The sequence below is a fragment of the Venturia canescens genome, chromosome 8 (genome assembly GCF_019457755.1).
Source record: "Venturia canescens isolate UGA chromosome 8, ASM1945775v1, whole genome shotgun sequence".
In the NCBI taxonomy this organism is placed as follows: Eukaryota; Metazoa; Arthropoda; class Insecta; order Hymenoptera; family Ichneumonidae; genus Venturia; species Venturia canescens.
In genome coordinates this window covers 10,189,322-10,208,808 of record NC_057428.1, presented here as the reverse complement: position 1 = coordinate 10,208,808, position 19,487 = coordinate 10,189,322, and the positions used below count along the sequence as shown (strand labels likewise).

The 19,487-nt window shown below is 35.7% G+C and overlaps 1 protein-coding gene across 2 annotated transcripts in view; it reads left to right on the top strand.

Moving 5' to 3' along the window:
* The window catches only part of LOC122414836 (homeobox protein unc-4-like), a 33,930-nt gene extending 28,348 nt beyond the window's left edge, over positions 1-5,582 (top strand). Inside the window, exons 3-5 of one of the 2 annotated variants that reach the window (XM_043426439.1) lie at positions 2,262-2,465; positions 3,211-3,460; positions 3,536-5,582. In XM_043426439.1, the coding sequence (XP_043282374.1) occupies positions 2,262-2,465; positions 3,211-3,460; positions 3,536-4,179 (1,098 nt within the window). In that variant the 3' untranslated portion in view covers positions 4,180-5,582. Of the gene's footprint in view, positions 1-2,261; positions 2,466-3,210 lie in introns of both variants that reach the window. The other variant, XM_043426438.1, reaches the window with a different exon arrangement.
* Positions 5,583-19,487: the final 13,905 nt, after the last annotated feature.

The window sequence follows — 19,487 nt, the reverse complement described above, 5'->3', positions numbered from 1 at the left end:
TTGATTAATTATCTGAAGTACGAGATATGAGTTGACACGAAGCGTCAATACGATTGAACTGAGAGTATAATTATCGGGAGACAAATGTAACTTTCCAGGAAGCGTGTGTGTACATTTTTGGGTCCCGCGTACAGGGGTATTCGGACTGGAAGGGGATAACAGATGGGATAACTGCACCCGTGAGAGGGTAGAAGAAAACGTGGCAAAAGTGAGAGTGAGTGAAGGATAGAGTGGGCCTCAGGTCAAGGGTCAGCCATTCGAGAAATCCACCCTCAAACGTCTGTTCAAGATTCGAAATGTGGAAGTAACCCCCAGCGTGTGCGTCTCTCTTGTTTCTCCGGACATGTCTCAACCCTCATTCATTCAAATTCGAATGTTGTTTGGGTTGATCTACGATGCAATGAGATAAACAACCCCAGCGACGTTCGCATCTTTTAATGAACCCGTTTAGTGCGAAACGGGCAATGAAAAATCCCGTTGGGCTACATATCTATGGAATAAACTACAAAAATAGTTGATCATTTTTATTCGATCATGTCAATCAGTTATGGAAAATTGAAAAATTCAATATCGATTATTGGTTTTTTCAATATCATAACTCTGAGTGGCTAGTTTCTCTTTCATTAAAAGGGAAATTGTTTCGAATTATTCCAGCGTAATTTTCCAAGTGTAATTTCATTTCAAACACTGAAAAGTGTGAAATTTTCTGATCACTGTACAATTTTTCCTCATAATTTTCGTTTACCCTAGTGAACATAAGTTTTCAATATTCTTTTCACAAAAGCTCAATGGGAGCAATGTAAAAACAAAAAATATCACAGTTCGAGTCATAGACAAAAGGGGCGACCCTCAATTTCACGGACTGCTGAACGAGCTACGAAGAGAAGAAAAAGAAGAAAAGGAGAGAGCAAGAGAAAAAGATGTAACAGCGCGTGGATCATGGACATTGGAAATACACCATACGAGGCATAACAGAGTATCGAGATATGGACATGCGAGTCGACACTTAGACGCAAATACACATGCAAGTATATAGGAACCGGCACGTATTTATATTTATGCGTTTAGACACGCCTGGGCAAGCAGCCGTAGAGTGTGAAGGACGGGAATTGAGGAGGGATCAACATGACGCTGAAAATCTGACACGAGGGGTTTTGTATATTCATCGAACGTGGATAATGCTCGGCGAGTTTAGGCTCCTGTGGAGATTCCGATATGCGGTTGAAAAGAAAGAAAAAAAAGGCGAAAGGAAAATTTAAAAAAGACCGAGGAAGTGGAAAAGAGAACGGGCAACGGGTGTGAGAAGAAAAGAGATAAAATGACGGCAAGAAAAAAGGGAAAGTCAGCGATACATCACTGACCAACATGGTGGCTGAATGAGCGTCCTAAAATGAACCGAAGTAAGAGATCGCATTTCAAAGTCTTGTGGGACTACCGGTTGCGAGGAGGATCTTTAGAACTACTCTAATCCCTTAATATCTGAGTGTTGGTGTCAACAAACGCTTCTACACGATTCTTAACCGTCACACTTTGTTCCTATATAAAAATGTCTCAACCCACGAAAACATATCGTTGGTAATCCATAATAAAGTGAATTTTCGGTTTCAAGGAAAAATTACCCTCCGAACATCGGTGGCCATAGCAAATTGCTCCCCTATACGTGTTCTTTATCGGGACCAAGAAAAAATCGAGAAAAAAGATATCCGAGGAGATATATTTTTATCACTGTGTAATGCGGAATACAGATGGCCACGTGACATTGAGTTTCGACACCCTTAATAGCTCGTCGAACTTGTTGGGGTACCAAAAGGGACCAACCATCGAAAAGAGAAGTTCAGAGATTAGATAAAACACCAAATGGTCACCATTTCGAGCTCTAACATTTACGGAGATACGGATGACGATAAAATCACTATTACTCGATTTTATTGACTATTTTTATAGATGCTCTTCAATGGATGCCAATACATTTTTCACTTTTTTTTTACAATCATTTTAGAAATTGATAAAAATCTCACCATTAATCTATAGTTATTTGAAAAATGGTAAAAATCAATTTTAACTTCGTATTTAAAGGATGCTGCCACTGAAATTTAGCTCCGATTCGCACATAAAGTTTGATTAAATTTTCAGAATTCGCAAAGAGTCTTCGTTCAACTATGAAAACAATTAATATTGGAGGGGAAAAATTTGTTTGAGAAAAGAAAAGAATGTAAATAAAATTTATTGAAATTTGCATTTCTATTATTTCACTGTTAAAGGTTTGGTTCCAAAATCGCCGAGCCAAATGGAGAAAGAAGGAGCACACAAAAAAAGGCCCCGGTCGACCTGCGCACAATGCTCACCCACAAAGTTGTAGCGGCGAACCGATACCCCCTGAAGAACTGAGAAGAAAGGAACGCGAGAGGAGGCACAAGAAAGTACTCAAGGCGCTCGAACGACAACAACGGAAACTAGCCGCTAAGGTGATTAGAACAGAATTTTTATTCGTACTCATGAGATTTTTGGATTTTTTTTTCTTCGAGATAAAAAGAATATTGAAGGCACTAAAAAAAGTTTTTTTCTATGTCAAAGCACTGTGCAATCGTATGTAATGTATTACCGATAGTACATTTTGAACGAACGTTACAAATTTCTGTTCCAATGTTACAAAATTTTGCAACCCATGAATTTTCAACTTTTTTTCCTTTCCAATATTTGAAAACCCACAAAAATTGATTCAGTCAGAGTAGAATATTTCTATGTAAATAAAAATGAAAAAACTTCAGAAATCCCTATAGTGTCTTCGTCGCAAGCGTCCCTTTTACACTTACTGAAAAATCTTGTGGGTCTTGGGCACCCTGGTCAGGGCTTGAGTTAATTATTAAATCAAACAAATTGATAATATAATTCAAAGAAACGAAGAAATTCTTTTGAATGTAAAATAGTGTATGAAAATTTTCGAAAAAAATTATCAAAATTTCTTATCATAAAAAATTTGGAATAAAATCAGAATTTTTTGCAAATTATCGGCCTCTTCAAACCGAACAGTCACGTGTTGAATAAACGCATCAAAGCAAATCTGATGAAGACTTTACGTGATAGCGCAGGGTGTTGGCAGGATGTCTCTGTTTTGACAAAGTGTGCTGATGGGGTCTCGCACGTGAAAACGGAACAGAACAGAAAAGCATATAACGAACAAAAGTTTAAAAGACGTATTGGTTGTTGCAGGGTATCTCGGTGGACCTGTCAACGCTACGAGCAGAGTGGGAGTCGCGTAGCGCAGCAGCAACGGGTGGTAATCAGTTGGGGAATCAGCTGAGTACGTCGTACTGTCAGTTGAGCGGTATGAACGAGGGTAGCAGCGTGTCGGGCTCGGGTGCGGACGCGAATGAAGAGATTGATGTAGTGGGGGGCTTGGACTCGTGTAGCGAAAGCGAAAGTGACAGAGTGGAGTCGATAGCGGATGGTTCAGTGGATGGTGAGATATATCCAAGGATCGAGCGTTCTTCAAGTTACAGTAATGGTCCGAGTGTCATGACGGTATCGTTGCTAGGTGACCAGAGCGTCGCGAGTACGAATATGAGCGTCGGTGGTCTCGTTGTTTCATCGACGGTATCGTTGGTGGGTGATCAGAGGCTTTCGAGTACGAAAGTAAGCGTTGGTGGTCTCGTTGTTTCGTCGGGCAATCACCATCAGACGGAATTGAATCATCAACAGGGTATACGTCATTGGAGTTTGAGTTTAACGGAGAGAAGACGCGAGCTGGTAAATCCATCACTGAGAAGAGCTGGTAGTGTCGAAAATCATGATAACCGAGCATCGATGTTGCGCCACGGTATGGAAATGACGAGTAACGAGGATGAGCCGCAAAGTGGCAGCATTGATCTGTCGGTCAAAGGTCGCGAAGAAAGAAAACGATTAAATCCATTTTCGATCGAGAGTCTACTTGGTAACACGAGATCAAGCACTCCCGTTGGTCAAAGGGACTTCAATAATCATCATAATCATCGTAATAATATTAACAACAATAACAATAATAGTAGTAACAATAATAACGAGAACAACAATAGCACTAACAATAACTATAATAATCGTGCCTCGTCACCCTCGACTTTGTCGAATGGTCGACAATCCACGAGCCCAGCAGCCTCACCGACCTCACCGATCTCTATACCGACCTCACCTTCAACCACGTAGTCATTGATATGATCCATGTACGAAATTAATTCCCCCCTTCGTTTTTTTTCGTAAGTCAGATTATCGATGAGTTGAAGAATCCAGCAGCATGTACCACTTCTAATTACATCGTTTCATTTTATTTTGTTTAAAATCATCGATTCATTTTTCCTTTGAACATGTACCCAGCACGTTCGGATTCTGATTTTTTAAACCCTGATGCATGAAACTTTGCCCACAACGACAAAATGAACCGTTCGGAATCTTTACTTGTTTTAATTGTTACGCGCGGAGCCAGTCCCATCACTGTTTCCACAATCGGAGGCCCGGTGAAATTATATATATTAGTTTTGTGTATAACCGAATTTCAAAGTTATCTTTCGTTAGCCTATAGATTGGTTTGCGAATTTGGAGCACGAATATTGGGCGATCAATTCCATTACCTTGGTATAAAAATTACCGAATCATATTTCAGTAAAATAAGTTGGAAGGAACCAAATACAAAGCAGTATGGTTCGAAACATATTTTAACGAGGCAAATATTAATTTCACGTTTTTTCAAAATACTTCGATCATTCGAGGGGATAATATTTTGTTAGGCGTTTCGTAAAAACTTACCGATGAAGTCCAGCACGAAATCAAGTGAAAAATGATGAAGCGATTAGTCCTCAGAATTTCATTCCATCAAAAGAAAAATAAAATTGAATTGAAAAATAGCGTTGGGTGAGCGAGAGACAGAATGATCGGGAGGTAAATCGGAGGAAATATTTAAACAAGTCACAGAAACATACTGAATTTTATTCATTTGTTGAGTCGAATTTTTTTATTGCTTCGTCACAGAATGAATGAAGAAATGAAATAACTAAACAAAAAAAAACAAATACTTGTCCCTGGAGGCAATTTATATCAAAATGTCGACATATCGAGAAAAAAAATAAACTTTGAGATTTTCCACGGGAAGAGTATGAATTTATGAGCGTAGGGAAAAAATACCGAAGAAATATGGTGTGCAATAAAAATAATTGAAAAAAATTCATTCAATTTATTAAGGATAATTGTCCTAGTAATTGTCCTAAGTAATGCGAGAGTTGGAAAGAGCGATGAGGTTTTGAGAGTGATCGAACACCCATCGGATTATGTATTTAATGTAAATAGTGATGAGAAAACGAAATTATTTAATTCACTTTATAAATATATATGCTATTAACTATATGCATGTATAAATACATACATATATATTTCAGTTTCACGAGAAATTCGTAGAGCAAAATATCTTGTTTAAAGCAATAGAGACGAGAATGCAGTACGTTTGTGTGTTTAAGTGCGTGAAATAGTCGAGTGAAAGCCTGAATGATATAAGTATGTTGTAAATATAGATGAGATAGATGAGAAGGCTGAATAATGATAATAAATTAACAAGAGAATTCATTGTTTTAAAATTGCCCAGAGAAATGAACAAAACGAACAAAATCCTGGTAACTGTAGACTTGATTGAGAATTCGACGTCCGGAACACTATCTACCGTATATTCATTCAAAATATATTAATTTATTCTCAAAAAATAGTAAAAAATGTATTATTATTGAAATCCCATTCGTATTTCGTCTTCATAATTATTATTTACAGATTCGAGATCGTATTTTTTCCTCAATGTATTTCCTGTGGTATCACAACATTAATACATTATTGGCAATGTCTTACCGGAAAAGAATAGATTTATCATTACTATTGCTGATAAAAAACTTCTGCTGCAATGTTTTTTTTTTCTGGTTAATGATTTGACATAATTTAAAGATTCCTGTTTTCGTAGATTCATATACAGTATTTCTGTTGGTTTTTATATCGAAGGTGGTTCGCTTTTCTTGCTTACCGATGCCTTTTGATTTAAGTCTGGGTTCAAAATTCATTATTACTCAAATTTGGATTCAATGGATTCTATATTAAGGAAAATCACGGTACCATGATTTGTAGAAAATAAAGTCCAAAGATACGTGACGCTGAGACATGATCGTAAAACTGGGGTTTCGAAAGGGCGATGGTTGGCTTTCAATATGACGCACATCGAAAAAAGTAAGTGTGATTTCACGGTACTGTCTATATTTTCTTAGATTTCAGAAGTTATTTTTGAAGAACACTGATATCTTTTGCGTATTCTATTTCAAAGTTTGGTGTTAAGTAATTAATTGGGTTGGGGGTTTTCTTGAAAGTGATTGTTATTAAAGTAGTTCGACTGTTCGATAAAGTACGGTGAAGGTCTACTTTTTTGCGGCAAATGATAGTTTAAGGTCCCCTGATAACGTGAAGCACAGTTCCGGGGCCTCTTACGGGGAAAAATTTTGAATTATTTTATTCGAAAATTTTGAGTTTTTAACACGGTATTCTGTTGGAGACCTCACAATAATATTAATTGTGAAAAAATTGTACGGTATTCGAGCTTGAGAAAAGTTTATATTTTGAAGAAAATTTATCAAGTTTTTGACGTGTCGAAAGGGGATGTCAGTCATATTACGTTGAACTGCTAGTAAATTCGGGAATCGCGGAAATTTTATCAAATTTATTTTTGTGACTGATCCACGTGCTTCACTCGCCTAGTAGCTTCGCGATTTTAAAATGAATTGACCATTCTTTTTTCTCGGTGTCATTACATCGATATAAACTTTCTTTCGCGCAATAAAAATGTTCCCTAGGTTATGTGTATTTCAAAACCGGTGCCGACTCAATCATCAACTATTCAAGTTGAAGTATAAATTTTATCTTTGATGATATTTTTAAAGCATTTTATTACATTCTTATGATAAAAATATTCTCAATGCAAGTGTTTATTAATTTTATTAATCATTTACACATATAATTAATCAACATAAAGTAGTTGCAAACTTGACTAGTCATAGAACTGCCGAACTTCTTTAAGTCGGTGCTGTATTCTTCTGTGACTCTCAGGACTCAGTTAAAGCTACAATCCGATTATACAGCTCGTGAGTATAAAGTCAAATTTCTCTTTTCTTCTCTATCATTCTTAGCTTCCCCGAAATGAATAAACAATCTTTTCATAACTTCTATTTTCTTATGTGCAATTATATTAAGTGTGTTATTAACATATAATAACAGTGATGAAATTATTGTTATTATGTTGAAGATTTTTAACAGGAATTATTGGGTATTCTTCGAAAATTCGATTTCAAATTTGTCATTCGTAGTTCCACTGCCGTGATATAAAGAACGATTCAGTTCTTGAATTTTTCGAAATTGAATATAGCTCCATTTTTTACATGAGCAATACAAATAAATACATTTTTTGACAATGCTTTGATGACTGCAGAATTATGTTTTTAATCAGTTGCTCAGTAAGGCATCTTATCAATGGATTACATCGCAGTCATCCAACCGAGCACTCGTCCAGCTTTCGCTGGTAATACTTTTTTTATCAAATAAGTCAAATCATTTTAAAAAATGTCAACTTGAATTTTTTTAAGTGAGGTTAGGTGATTGATTTATATCCTCAACAAAAGGAGATTGCTGACGCCACTCGCTGACCTCTTAGTTATCGCTGTCCGTCGGTTCCAACAAATAAATGTGCTGTGAGCCCTGAAGAAGCCTGATGCATCAAAATTTTGAGCTTCATATTTTATATGTTATAACATTGTTGATCAACTAACTAAATCAAAGATTGCAAATATGAATATTATGTGGAATACCCACTATTACATACTTGCTATTATGACTATAATAGTAATTAGAATTTGGTCTAAATTAAATTAATTCATTGCTGAAGGTAGCAATGAATGAGTGAGCAAACTATAATTTTGCGAAAAAAAATGATATATGATATTTTTCATTGATATCACATTCGTTATAAGTATAGCTGGTAATATAAAAATTGAGCTTTCCGTTTGCATTGGATATTTCCTGAATCAAATAAGTTAATACGTCAAGAAACGTACCATTTTGATACTTCTTTTGTTCCCAAATTTCTTCATCACAGCGAAAATGATAATATATGACTCGGATACTCGTTCAAAGGCCCTTTAGAGAAGGCTCGTGTGTGAGAGCCCTTGTTGAATGATGTGTGGGAGAGAAAAAGAGCCGCCGAGAGTGAGTGCAAATGGGCGAATAAGAGGAGAGAAGAGCATGGGAAAAAAGAAGAATGAAAACGAATTGCGAGGTGGTAGGAAAAGGAAAAGAAGGGGAGAAACGATACCCAAACGTTTAATACGGACCTCGTGGGTGGGGCCATCGAGTTGAACGAGAGAGGGGGAAAAAAACAATTGCCTTCTTGTCGAGTACGTAAAATCGGAGCTCTTGGAGATTGGTCGATAATGAAAAAGGAAATGAGAAAAAAAATATTCTGGGAAATATCGCACGGTGGTATCGATACCCGATCGACGTGAGGCACCACCAAATGGTTTATGCGAACGAGGCACCTTTGACCTCCCTTGTAATAACTGGACACTGTTCTCCGTGCATTCTTCTTTCTCACTCTTTTTCACGGAGCAAGATCGATGGTGCATCTGCCGAACGACTGATCTATCAGACTAACCGATCGAACTGGATCTTCATTGCCGTTCCTCACTTATATGCGTGTATACAGGGTATCCCAAAAGTTACGTCAAAAATTTACAGACGGCAATAGATCATAGAATACTAACCGAAATTTTTCCTGACGCACTGTTGATGAGATATTTAAATGAAACGGCATTTTCGTATGTAAAAAACTTTTTTATAAAATGAATTTAGAATCGTTCGTGTCAACTTTCTGGTAGTTTGTCCACATGTCATTGATTATTTGAAATTATATATCAATTTACCGAAAAACATTATAAACACCCAGACAGTAGTCTTTTCGAAGGTAATGTTTTTTTCACCAATTTCTTCAAGTTATAATATTTTAATCGAATGAAAAGGACAAAGGAGAGGAATATTTGACAAGAAAATTTCGGTAATACATCATTGGTACTAATTCGCATTTGTTTTTTAGACATTCACGTGGAAAAATTAGTACAATCTTCTGTTTAATCTAAAATTTAGCACTAAAGTCGATTGCATTAACATCGACTGGTACAGGAATATTCTCGAAGATGAAATGGCATATTAGTGAAATGTAGCCAAATGAGCTTTTCACCGGGAACATGAAGTCAGACAAACGTGCTCCAATCTTTGATGCCGTACCAGGTTAACTGTTCAATTTGCGTTTATCCATATGTGTCTAAATAATGGCGTATCAACAGTAAAAAAAAGTTTGGAACTTTCCACCTTAGAATCAGACGATTCTCCATGATATGGAACCTATTTAAGAGTCACCGCATTAATAAGCATGATTGAATCAGTGTGAATATATTTTCAAAATTTCAAAAACTTGTAAAATTATAGACTCATTCGCTGCTTGATCTTGGCATTGGGTACGAGTAATTAGTCACTCTATATGAATAATTGTGCTTAGTTAGGGTTACGTTATCGATTTTCTGGAAGTATACTCGTGCTGTTAGCAACAGAGAAAAAAGTTCCCAGACTGGAGCTTTTGATTTAAAGTTCTCATTGTGATGATAAGATACATCTCTCACAACGGCAGAGCGAAACTGATCGGAACGTATACAAAGGAAGGAAGGGATTTTTTTTTAAACTCTCTCGGATATTGAAAATCTTCTCCTCTCTCTTTATCTCTCTCTCTCTCCCTCTCTTTTTCCCGCTCGTATTTCCTTCAAGCCTTAGGGAGGAGTGGGCGTAGATGCGAGATAAAAAAATTAATAGCTGCTTTTTGGCGGGCCCATATGGACCAAGTGAGGGAGAAAGAGAAAGAGATCCTTGGTCTCCCACTTTGTTGGAGCTTAACTGGCGGGAACAAATTTTATTATCGAATTTTATTCCTCCTCCCATTCGTGTACACAGTCAAGATCTTATCGATAGCTATGCTTTGAGAAACAAAAATTCTCTTGATAATGCTCAAACAAATTTTTACTGTAGAATCACCCGGAGAGTCTCTTATTAAATGAATGATCTTTGTACCCATTTTCTAATTTAAAAAAATTCGTTGATCGAACAGAATATTTTCGTTAGTATTTCGAGTTTTCCAGAAATTCATTATTATTTTAACAATAGTGTGTTCAAAGTCGTAGAACGAAAATATTGAAAACTTCATCCAACGCATATAATTGATTCTGTCGATATACATCGATAACTAAATGAAAATTCGATTCTTTAAAAAATAAACGTTCCCAAAGAAGAAAATGATTCAGAAGCCTTTAGTCCCTGCAAGTTCACTGACGAGTTGAATAGTTCGAAGACGTGGTATAAAGTATAGTAAAAAGACTCTATACGTATAGATATACGGAAAAATGTACGTTAAACAGCGGGTACATGCGATAGGGTAAAAAGCACAAGGGCCAAGACTTGCTGAGTTTTCTTTTCTTTTTTTTTTCGCCAAGAGATTCTCCAACCTCGCAATATCGTTGATAAGTATCTCGAGACGGTTCTTCGAGGTACACAAAGTATAAATCTACATGTATATATAAAAGTATAAATGTGCATACATAGGATGAGTTGGAGAGAGATAAAGTAAGGCCAAGAGAAAGAGAAGAAGGAGAGAGAGAGAGAGTGAGAAAGAGAAAGAGGAAAAAAATGCATTGATGCACATCCACGATCTACATCGTGCACTTTTCTATCTCTTTCTCTTTCTTGGGTACTTCGATGGCGTCCAAGCAAAGCCACAGAAGTAAATCTAAGGTTTACGAGGCAGTACCCGCCTCTTACTAGCACCTCCTCGAGAACTCTTTGGTAACACCACACTCACCCAAATGAACGATACTCATATATATGTGTATATATGTATAAATATGTACATATAGACATAAAGATATATACATGCATAACCATCATATGAAACTAGGGATTTACTTCTCGTATAAAATGTGCAGTTTCACATAGCACAGAAACAGCAGCATCGGCCATCAAGGTAAACTTGAAAGACTTTTCTCCAGACTTCCTTGTATAACTATGTATGTATGCATAAGTGTGTAAGATTTAACAGGGTTTACAGCGTGTAAGAGAGCTGTCTCGTCTAGCCACTCGGTATATTCTCATAATAAATCGTCCTCCCAAACGCAGGCACAACAATTCTCCTTTGAGATGTATACGTTCACATAGTTCAACGGAGTAACTCAAAAATGTTCTCAACTATGATCATGATATGGAGAATTGGTCATGAAAATGCAAGCTACTCTTTGCTAGAACTCGAAATATCGATATGAATATTTCTGCTAATTTTTAAAGAACCTTTTTGAACGGTCTGTTTTCGTAAATTTTTCTCATTTTTTAATAATATTTTATATTTTTTTAAATGTTTCCGTGCTGGTTTATTTTGGAAGGTTTGTAACAAACGATCGGCCATAACCAGTTCGTTCGTGGCATCATAAATTATAAATTACTGTTTCATGAAGAATTTTTCTAATCTCTACATCACACTAAATTTGATTCATATTTTGTCTGTTCAGCGTAAAACATATGTATAGAGAATATCTTAACCCATAAAGTATACGATATCGAATGCGCTGTATGCAATCACTAATTCTTCATAGACTGATTTGCGTATGCAGATTTTTTCGTAGATTTATCATTTTTATAAATAATACTATTTCACATTCGATTTGATAATTCATCTCCAAGGGTATCCCTCGGGGTGGGAGGTAAAAAACGGATTTTTGACAATTTTTTTGAAGAGAACTTTGAAATGGTTCCGATCACAAGCTTACGTATTTCCGCGATCAGAATAAGTTCACTGATATTCTTTCTAATATACTTGGCGTCATGATGCTGTCGTGTCTCCAAATTATATGTTAATTTAAATATTCTCTGCATCTAATCTAAGACATTGGAATAGTACGAAGACAAAATTTTAGTCGCTTTGAAGGTAGATAAAAGCGCCATCAAAAAGGTCGTCAAAGGAACCACCCTCAAATAAAGGTCGTCGTGTGGTTTAGAGCAAACTGAAATCTGAAACCACGTGCTTCCCCTCCCCCCCCCCCCCCACCTTCAGCTAAGGTGATAATTTTCTCCCCGGTTTGAAATAGTTTACTCTCCCTCCCTAATCCTGCGAGGAACTCAAACATGAAAAAAGGAAATCATTTGAATTTTTGTAACTGTTTTATAAATCAATGAATGGTAATCAAGTAAGATTGATCAATTTCGAATGTCGTCGATGTCCGCAATCTTTAAATCGACAATTATATTTCGAAATTATTTCACAGAGTAGAAAATACTTGGAAATGAAGTAGCGGTGACTAAGAAAGGTGCCCGTCCAATAAACATTCCGTATCGGTGGGCATCTTGTTCACTGAGTCTTAAGAGAAATGAAGCGAGAAGGATATTAGTATGACTGAGTTATATCATGACACACTTTTATTGCTGTATTTTCACGTGCGCTTTCTCAATACGTGAAAAATTATTTTCAATACGAAAATATGTGAATCGAAAAATATTGAATTTATCACGAGGTCGCCAAAGGTTGGTTGGATGGAAAGAATATTTAGTAACTGTACATGTAATTGGCACATTACTTGGCGAAAGTTTAGCGCTCGTATATACCCTTTTTCAAATGAATCGTATCTTTAATCTTTAAGAGAATGGATATCGTTTTTCAGCCTCTGTTTTTGTAGTAGTCCGTACGGTGCTCCATGCTTTGAAATGTAAGATTTTGCGCAAGATATTGAGAATTCACATCGCTGTCTCATAAATTTATATTGCGGATTTGACAAGTGAATGTCTCAAAGAGATATTCTCTAAAGACTATTTTGTTACATTGAAATTAGATTAACTACAATATATTGAGTTTCGAATTGAATTATTAAATTAACATTTGAGAAAAAGGAAATGAGATTCAAATCAATTATTCAAATCAACATTCCTCGATACAACGAATTCTATTAAAATCCAAAAAAACTTAAATGGATTTCCATTGCTACATTTCATTCCAATTCTTAGAAATACATCATCAAATCGTTTTCCTCTAATACTTCATTTGTACTGATGCACAAATGTGAAAAATAATTGTTTTTTCTTTATGCATATCTGATTGATTAGGATTCGTAAAAACTTCCTATACATTGATAAGGAAAGAAAAAATAACTGAACGATTAGAGGAACTTACCTGCAAGTGAAACTCGATCGTAATTGCATGGGACGCCTCTTCTATCATGACCAAATTCTTCGCACATTTCACAGTTAAGATTTTTTTTTTCTTTTAGCAATGTTATGTTAGGAATGGTACCTTAATGTCTGCTGCTGTTTATTATAATTATTTGAAAGTATTGCCAGAATTTTGAGTAGGCCAGAGTTCGATGACCACAGGGTAAGTTCGGATTTTCTGATATTTTTTAAATTCTTTGTTCGCTCCATATATTTTTTCAACGTATTTACGACATATTTTTCTCATCAGTCCGATATCGTGGCAGTCTTAACAACGGCTGAACTTTATCCATTCTTGACGTTTTTATCGCATCTTCCATACGAATTAATACTTCATCTCTTTTATTTTCTGTGCATATTCGCTTTATTATCAGTGAAAGGGTCTGAATTCGATTGCCAGTGACTGAGGCAAGAAGTGTTATGCAGCTTACAAAATTTCCAGTATTTTCTTAACTCGCTTTCATATTGTTTTATTAACGAAGGGCTGGAAGAAACCAGATTTCTGCACAGATCGAAGCTTATAGAATCTTCGATTAATAACGATCGGAATCAGGGGTAACATGGTTGTGCTAGCCACTAAGGGACCACAACAATGACTATTCGATTTTTCTCAAAATTTTAGAAATTATAACGGTCGGAAGAAATGCGCGATACAAAGTAAAATTATTCCATTCACCGTAAATGGAACGACAACCATGCATTCTGGATCACGAGTCCACGAAGAATATTGTTTATATTTACAATTGACTCAAGACGTAAATTGCCTTTTCCGCTAACTCGTATTTCGTTTTTCCTCCAATATTCTCAATTCATAATCGGCTTATTAATATATGTGACGCGATTCGAAATATCTTTCTTTATTCGCACCACTCCAAAACAGATCTTTCTAGTGTACTTATAAGTTCGCAGTGCGCATGTCTCCTATTCGATTAATATAAGCTATCACCGTTGTATTATATAATTTTAATAGAATGTTACAGTTTCGCATACGATTGGTATTTAACAATCGTAAAAAACCGCAGTCAATTCTAAAAAAATTCGCGATTTTTACTAAAGTATAAAAACCTAGAATCTATTTGTTACCACATATTGTAGCCGAACTAGATGTAGAAGTATCACTTTGGATCTCAAGACGAAATTTTGGAGTTTTTATTGACATTTGAGCTTTTCTTATTGAATTTTTTAACTATTCAAATTCTGTTCAAAGTTCTTCTACTGTTTCCCTTCTAGTATGGACATTTGACTTTCGAAGCATTCTCTATTTTTTTAAATATCGAAACCTTTCGTTATTTAATTTTACATTAAACGTATTAAGGGGTTTCGATACCTGTTAAAAATGTTAAGAAATTGATAAAACTTAGTGATAATGTTCTTCAACATAACGTGCAAAAGCTCAATTTTTTTCGAAATTTTCTTCTACATAGTTATCGAGTAATAAAGCATTAAAGCAAAGTTCTTATGCCCGGAATATATACTTATATATATTGAAACGCTATGCTTATACAGGTGATCTTTCGAGTTCAATTACTCGATAACGGTGTAGAAGAAAAATCTAAAAAAAATATGTATTGTCGAATTTGGTACTAAAGAATATGTTCACCAAATTTTATAAAATTCTGAACTTTTTGAATTTTTTCATGTTCTTAACATGGCTTAGCATGACAACATTGTATCGACTGTACCGAAACTCCTTAAAATTTTTGTAAAAATGTATGGTGCCGAGACTAGTTCAAAAGGAAGGCACGTAAAATCGAAAATTTGCCTTCAAAACGAAATCTTAACAATTTTCTATCTGTCATTGCAACAGGAATTGCACAATAAGTGTCCTTCAAATTTATCATTGCCAAAAAATAATCTTTTTTATTAAATTCACGGCGGTTTTTTGGTCTTCTAATTTGAAATGTTCAGTGTGTATAGACACATTCAATTTTTTAAGATTAAGGACCAGACGATGCGACTTCCATTCTTTGTTGAGACAACGAAACATTTGCCAAAAATTGATCAGAGACTGCTTTATATATCTCGACGACTTATTTTTGTATTAATTTTTGAACCAATTTATTCAAGATTATTCTATCGTTACTGGAAAGACAACGTTCTCTCGGAGTAAAAAGGTTAAGGTGAGGGTTAAGGTTTTTTCAATAAAGGAATTTTATAACCTCTTATCCATCTCACATTTTTTTTTAATGTAATTTTTTCCCATTTATTTTTAAAATTCTTTAAATTGTCTCCAATTTTTCTCACCTCGTCTGTTGGCCCTTTCGGTACGAATCGTCTGTTTTATGGCTTCAATCGCCTTTCTGAAGATTGGAGCCTCTTTGCGTCGACACGCTGTCCTTTTTTATGATTGGTACCTTTATTTAGGTCGGTTCTATCGGGATTTTTCCAGTTTAAAAAAATTTTAATTCGAAGGTGTTATTTTCACTATTTTCAAATCTTTTGATGCACTGTTAAGAGCCTTTGCGATTTTATTTTTTTCTTCTACATTTTTCCAAAAAGAAAGATATAAAACCTGTATTTTTCATCTCACTTCACGATTGCTTTTCACAAAGCGGCTTTAACTTTAGTATTCATCCAAGGAGGGTTAATAAAGCTTGCAATTTTTGAATGTGGATACCTAAAAATAATTTTATCTATTTCCTATGAAGGCCAAACCTTCTTCAATATTTCTTTCGCTGTGTCCTCGTCTGAAGTCCGATCTTCAAGGAAACGTTTTCCCATAATTTCGAGTACTTCTGGTTCGATTGTTGATTCCCCCATATTCTTTTTTCCTCCTTGTAACTCGTTTATGATGTCCTGCTGTCTATTCGCATTTTGAAAATCATAGCAGTGATACTGTGCATCCTCTTCTATAACTTTACTAATCGAAGTGTTTGAAGGAATTTCTGTATCGTGTCGACTCCTTAAACGTCATCCTCTTTCCGCCTATAAAACCGATACGCAAAGAGATCCTTTAACTATTCGCGGTGATTCTACTCATCTTTTTTGTGCGTTGAGAAATATTTCATCTTTGTGCAGGTTAGAGCATACACGAAGGAGTCAGGGATGAAAAACGGATGGACGACAACGATGAATCGATGCATCTGAAAAAAGTGAATCACTTACTCTTTTTCTAATGTCTTTCAGCCGCAACCAGTCTTTCTAAGTTCTTGATCCTTTCTTCTAATCGTTTTTCGTTGCCTTTTCCTCTTGTATTATCGCTGGTATTATTCATTTTTTCCTGAATTTTTTATTAGCGTGTGATTCTTTTGACAAACGAAAGAAGAATGATATTAGATAACAAAGGTTGTTAGGGCAATAGTGCAAACATAACGTTGCTAATAGAAAAAAGTTTTTAGTTAGCTGTGAAATGTGTGGGGAGATTGGTCATGATAGAGGGAACTACAAACGTGATTTATCAGAATAAGAGGCTCGAAATACAATCAGGTTTCCTCAACACCTTGAAACGAGAACGTTTGACAGCTGTTCGTTTAGATGTATAGGGGCTGATTATTAATTGAAAAAAGTTGTGATTTGGTTCTCTCTAGATGGACTCGTTCGAGGAGCATCAATTTGCTCGATTATCTTCTCTCAAGCAGTCAAGAGATGAGTTCGGTTCGCGGATGTTAAACGAGAGGAAGAGAGAGCCGGAAAGAGTTTCAGATGTCTGCATTATTCTCATCGTAGATACATATGAAAAAAATAAACAATAAAAAGAGAGGGCGAAAGAAAGGTCCTCAGGGTCTACAGCGGACAGAAAACCTACTATAGATTACGGGGCCTGTTATTACGGTACGAGGCGGAGGGTTTTTTCGGGACTAAAAATTGGTTTTTAATGCGGGGTTCGTCGCTTTCTTCGTGGGGCCCCGGAGGGCACCCTCTCGCGGATAATAACTATATTACCCTTGAATCTTGACGACCATGCGTTTTGTCCTCTTTTCTCAACTACGTACTCTCTATTAGACATGCCTTTCTATCTATCTATATACAAGGGTTTTTATATCGATCCGTTTTCATCGTAAGAAATAGCCACATATATGGTATGTTATAATATGTTACTTTAGAATTATTATATAGTGTATTATTATAATGCTTTTTTAAGAATAGCAATATGAAAATTAATGATCTTATATTTTCACGTCGGATGATTTTTATTCGCGCTTGTTCAATACCAAAACTATGTGATTTTTTGTTTTTTTTTATAGTTACTTTAACCTTCCCTATTAGTTCCATATGATTTTCGAAACAAACGTATCTGAATTTCACAACATTGAAGGAACATTTCTTACAAACGAAAAAAAATGTGTTTAATTATAGTTAGAATATTGTAATAATTAGATATTGGGGATAAATGGGCATGGAAAAATAACTCATTCCCTCATTCCGAACAGATATTTATTATTCGTTTTTGATTTATGGATAATGGCAATTGATTGGGAAAAGCAATATTGTGTGTGATTGTTAAAATTAATGATGCGCAATCGAAATGATACAGAATATGGACAGAGTATGCAGAAGGGAGAGTGTTTATATACGAAGCTTTGGAATTTGTCCGTTAGAGGACAGCGTTTCGCGTTCGGTTCGCCACCAGTAAATTTCTATTAAGGGCCCGCCCGGGCCGTCCCGGCGTTCGAAACAATTGGCCATTAAATCGAACGGTCCCGCGGTAGATAATAACTAGCAATAATCGTTGGGCCACCGGTTATTCGGTTGATCGTGGGACACGACCAACAAACAGCAAATATGCTTATACGGATTTCTATGGGCTGTTCCGGAGCGAATTCATTTTGCTTCAACATTATCAACTTAAAATATCATCTCGCATTGAGTCTCGAGCCTTGCAATGACGTATAATTTTTTTCGAATAATTAACAAGCTCAAGTTGAACATTTTCTACTGAAAAAAGCTCTATTCATTTGGACATCATTGCTGCGTACCTAATGATTTTTCCATGTGATATTAAAACACATATTGAAGTTTCTAAAAATGATTTTTTTCCTTCCACGTCAATTGAATAGTCGTACCGTTTTTCAACTGTATTAAAAAAGTTTAAAGGAAAAAATCAAGATCTGTATTAGCATGGGTTGAATAAATTTTTATGTCCGAAGGTTTTTTACATCAGACGAAGCCAGTTAGAAGTTTTCATAAGAGTTTCTGGTTATTTGACCTATAATATTGAGTCATTCAATTCGCTCAGGTTTTAAATTCAGTGCAGACGCGATGAATTTTCGTGATATCATTACAAGGAACCTTATTAAAATAATTATATGCATATTTTTCATAACGCGTGAAAAAAATACGCATATCAAATTTGTCTATAATTTCTTGGTTCACGAATCATTACTTTTTCGTGTACGAACAGTATTTTCAACTTGGCATGAAACAAAATCAGAACATAAATTGATGAACGATGCTGATGTGTTCTGGAATATCCTATTGATATTGATCGTTGAGTAACATAAGGCCGTGGTCGTTATAAGACGTCTTATATTAATTTGACTCGATTACGCCTTTAACCCAAGCGGCATTGGTCGAAAGATTGAAGCGTCTCGTGGTATTCATGAATTGGCAGTGTACGAAATAAGCGAGCATCGGTAATGAGAGGCCAATTAGAACACCCCGTGTCGATGGAATTATCCCTGTAGTAACGTTCGAAATTCAAACTGGCTGACGTTATGTTCGCGCACAGTTTCGCCGTCTCCCCTTCCCTCCTTCTCTCTCTCTCTCTCTCTCTCTCTCTCTCTCTCCTGCTCTTTCTCTCTTTCTCTTTTTCTGAGCAAGTACGATAATGCCTTTTGGGCACGCGAACCCGAATGGATCGAGACCACAGTCTTCCCACACGTGGATCAAGTCTATATCTTCATATAAATAGGTATATATTTACACTCGTATATAAAAAACATTTTTATCAACTACGTAAGACGCTATCGCTTGTGAGTTTCAAATCATGCAATGATATTGTTGGCGATAAAATAATATCCAATCCTGGAATTTTTTCTGAGCTTCAGCTTGCACGATGAATAAAAAAATAACGAATTTCTAAGCTTATTTGATGAGCGGGGGAAAAATGTTCTCAATAACTTAATGCAGATTTTTATAAATATTGCTATTTTAATGTTGAATCCGGAACGAGTACAAGCAGCAAATGAAAATTTGTGAGAGGCCAGTCTTGGTTT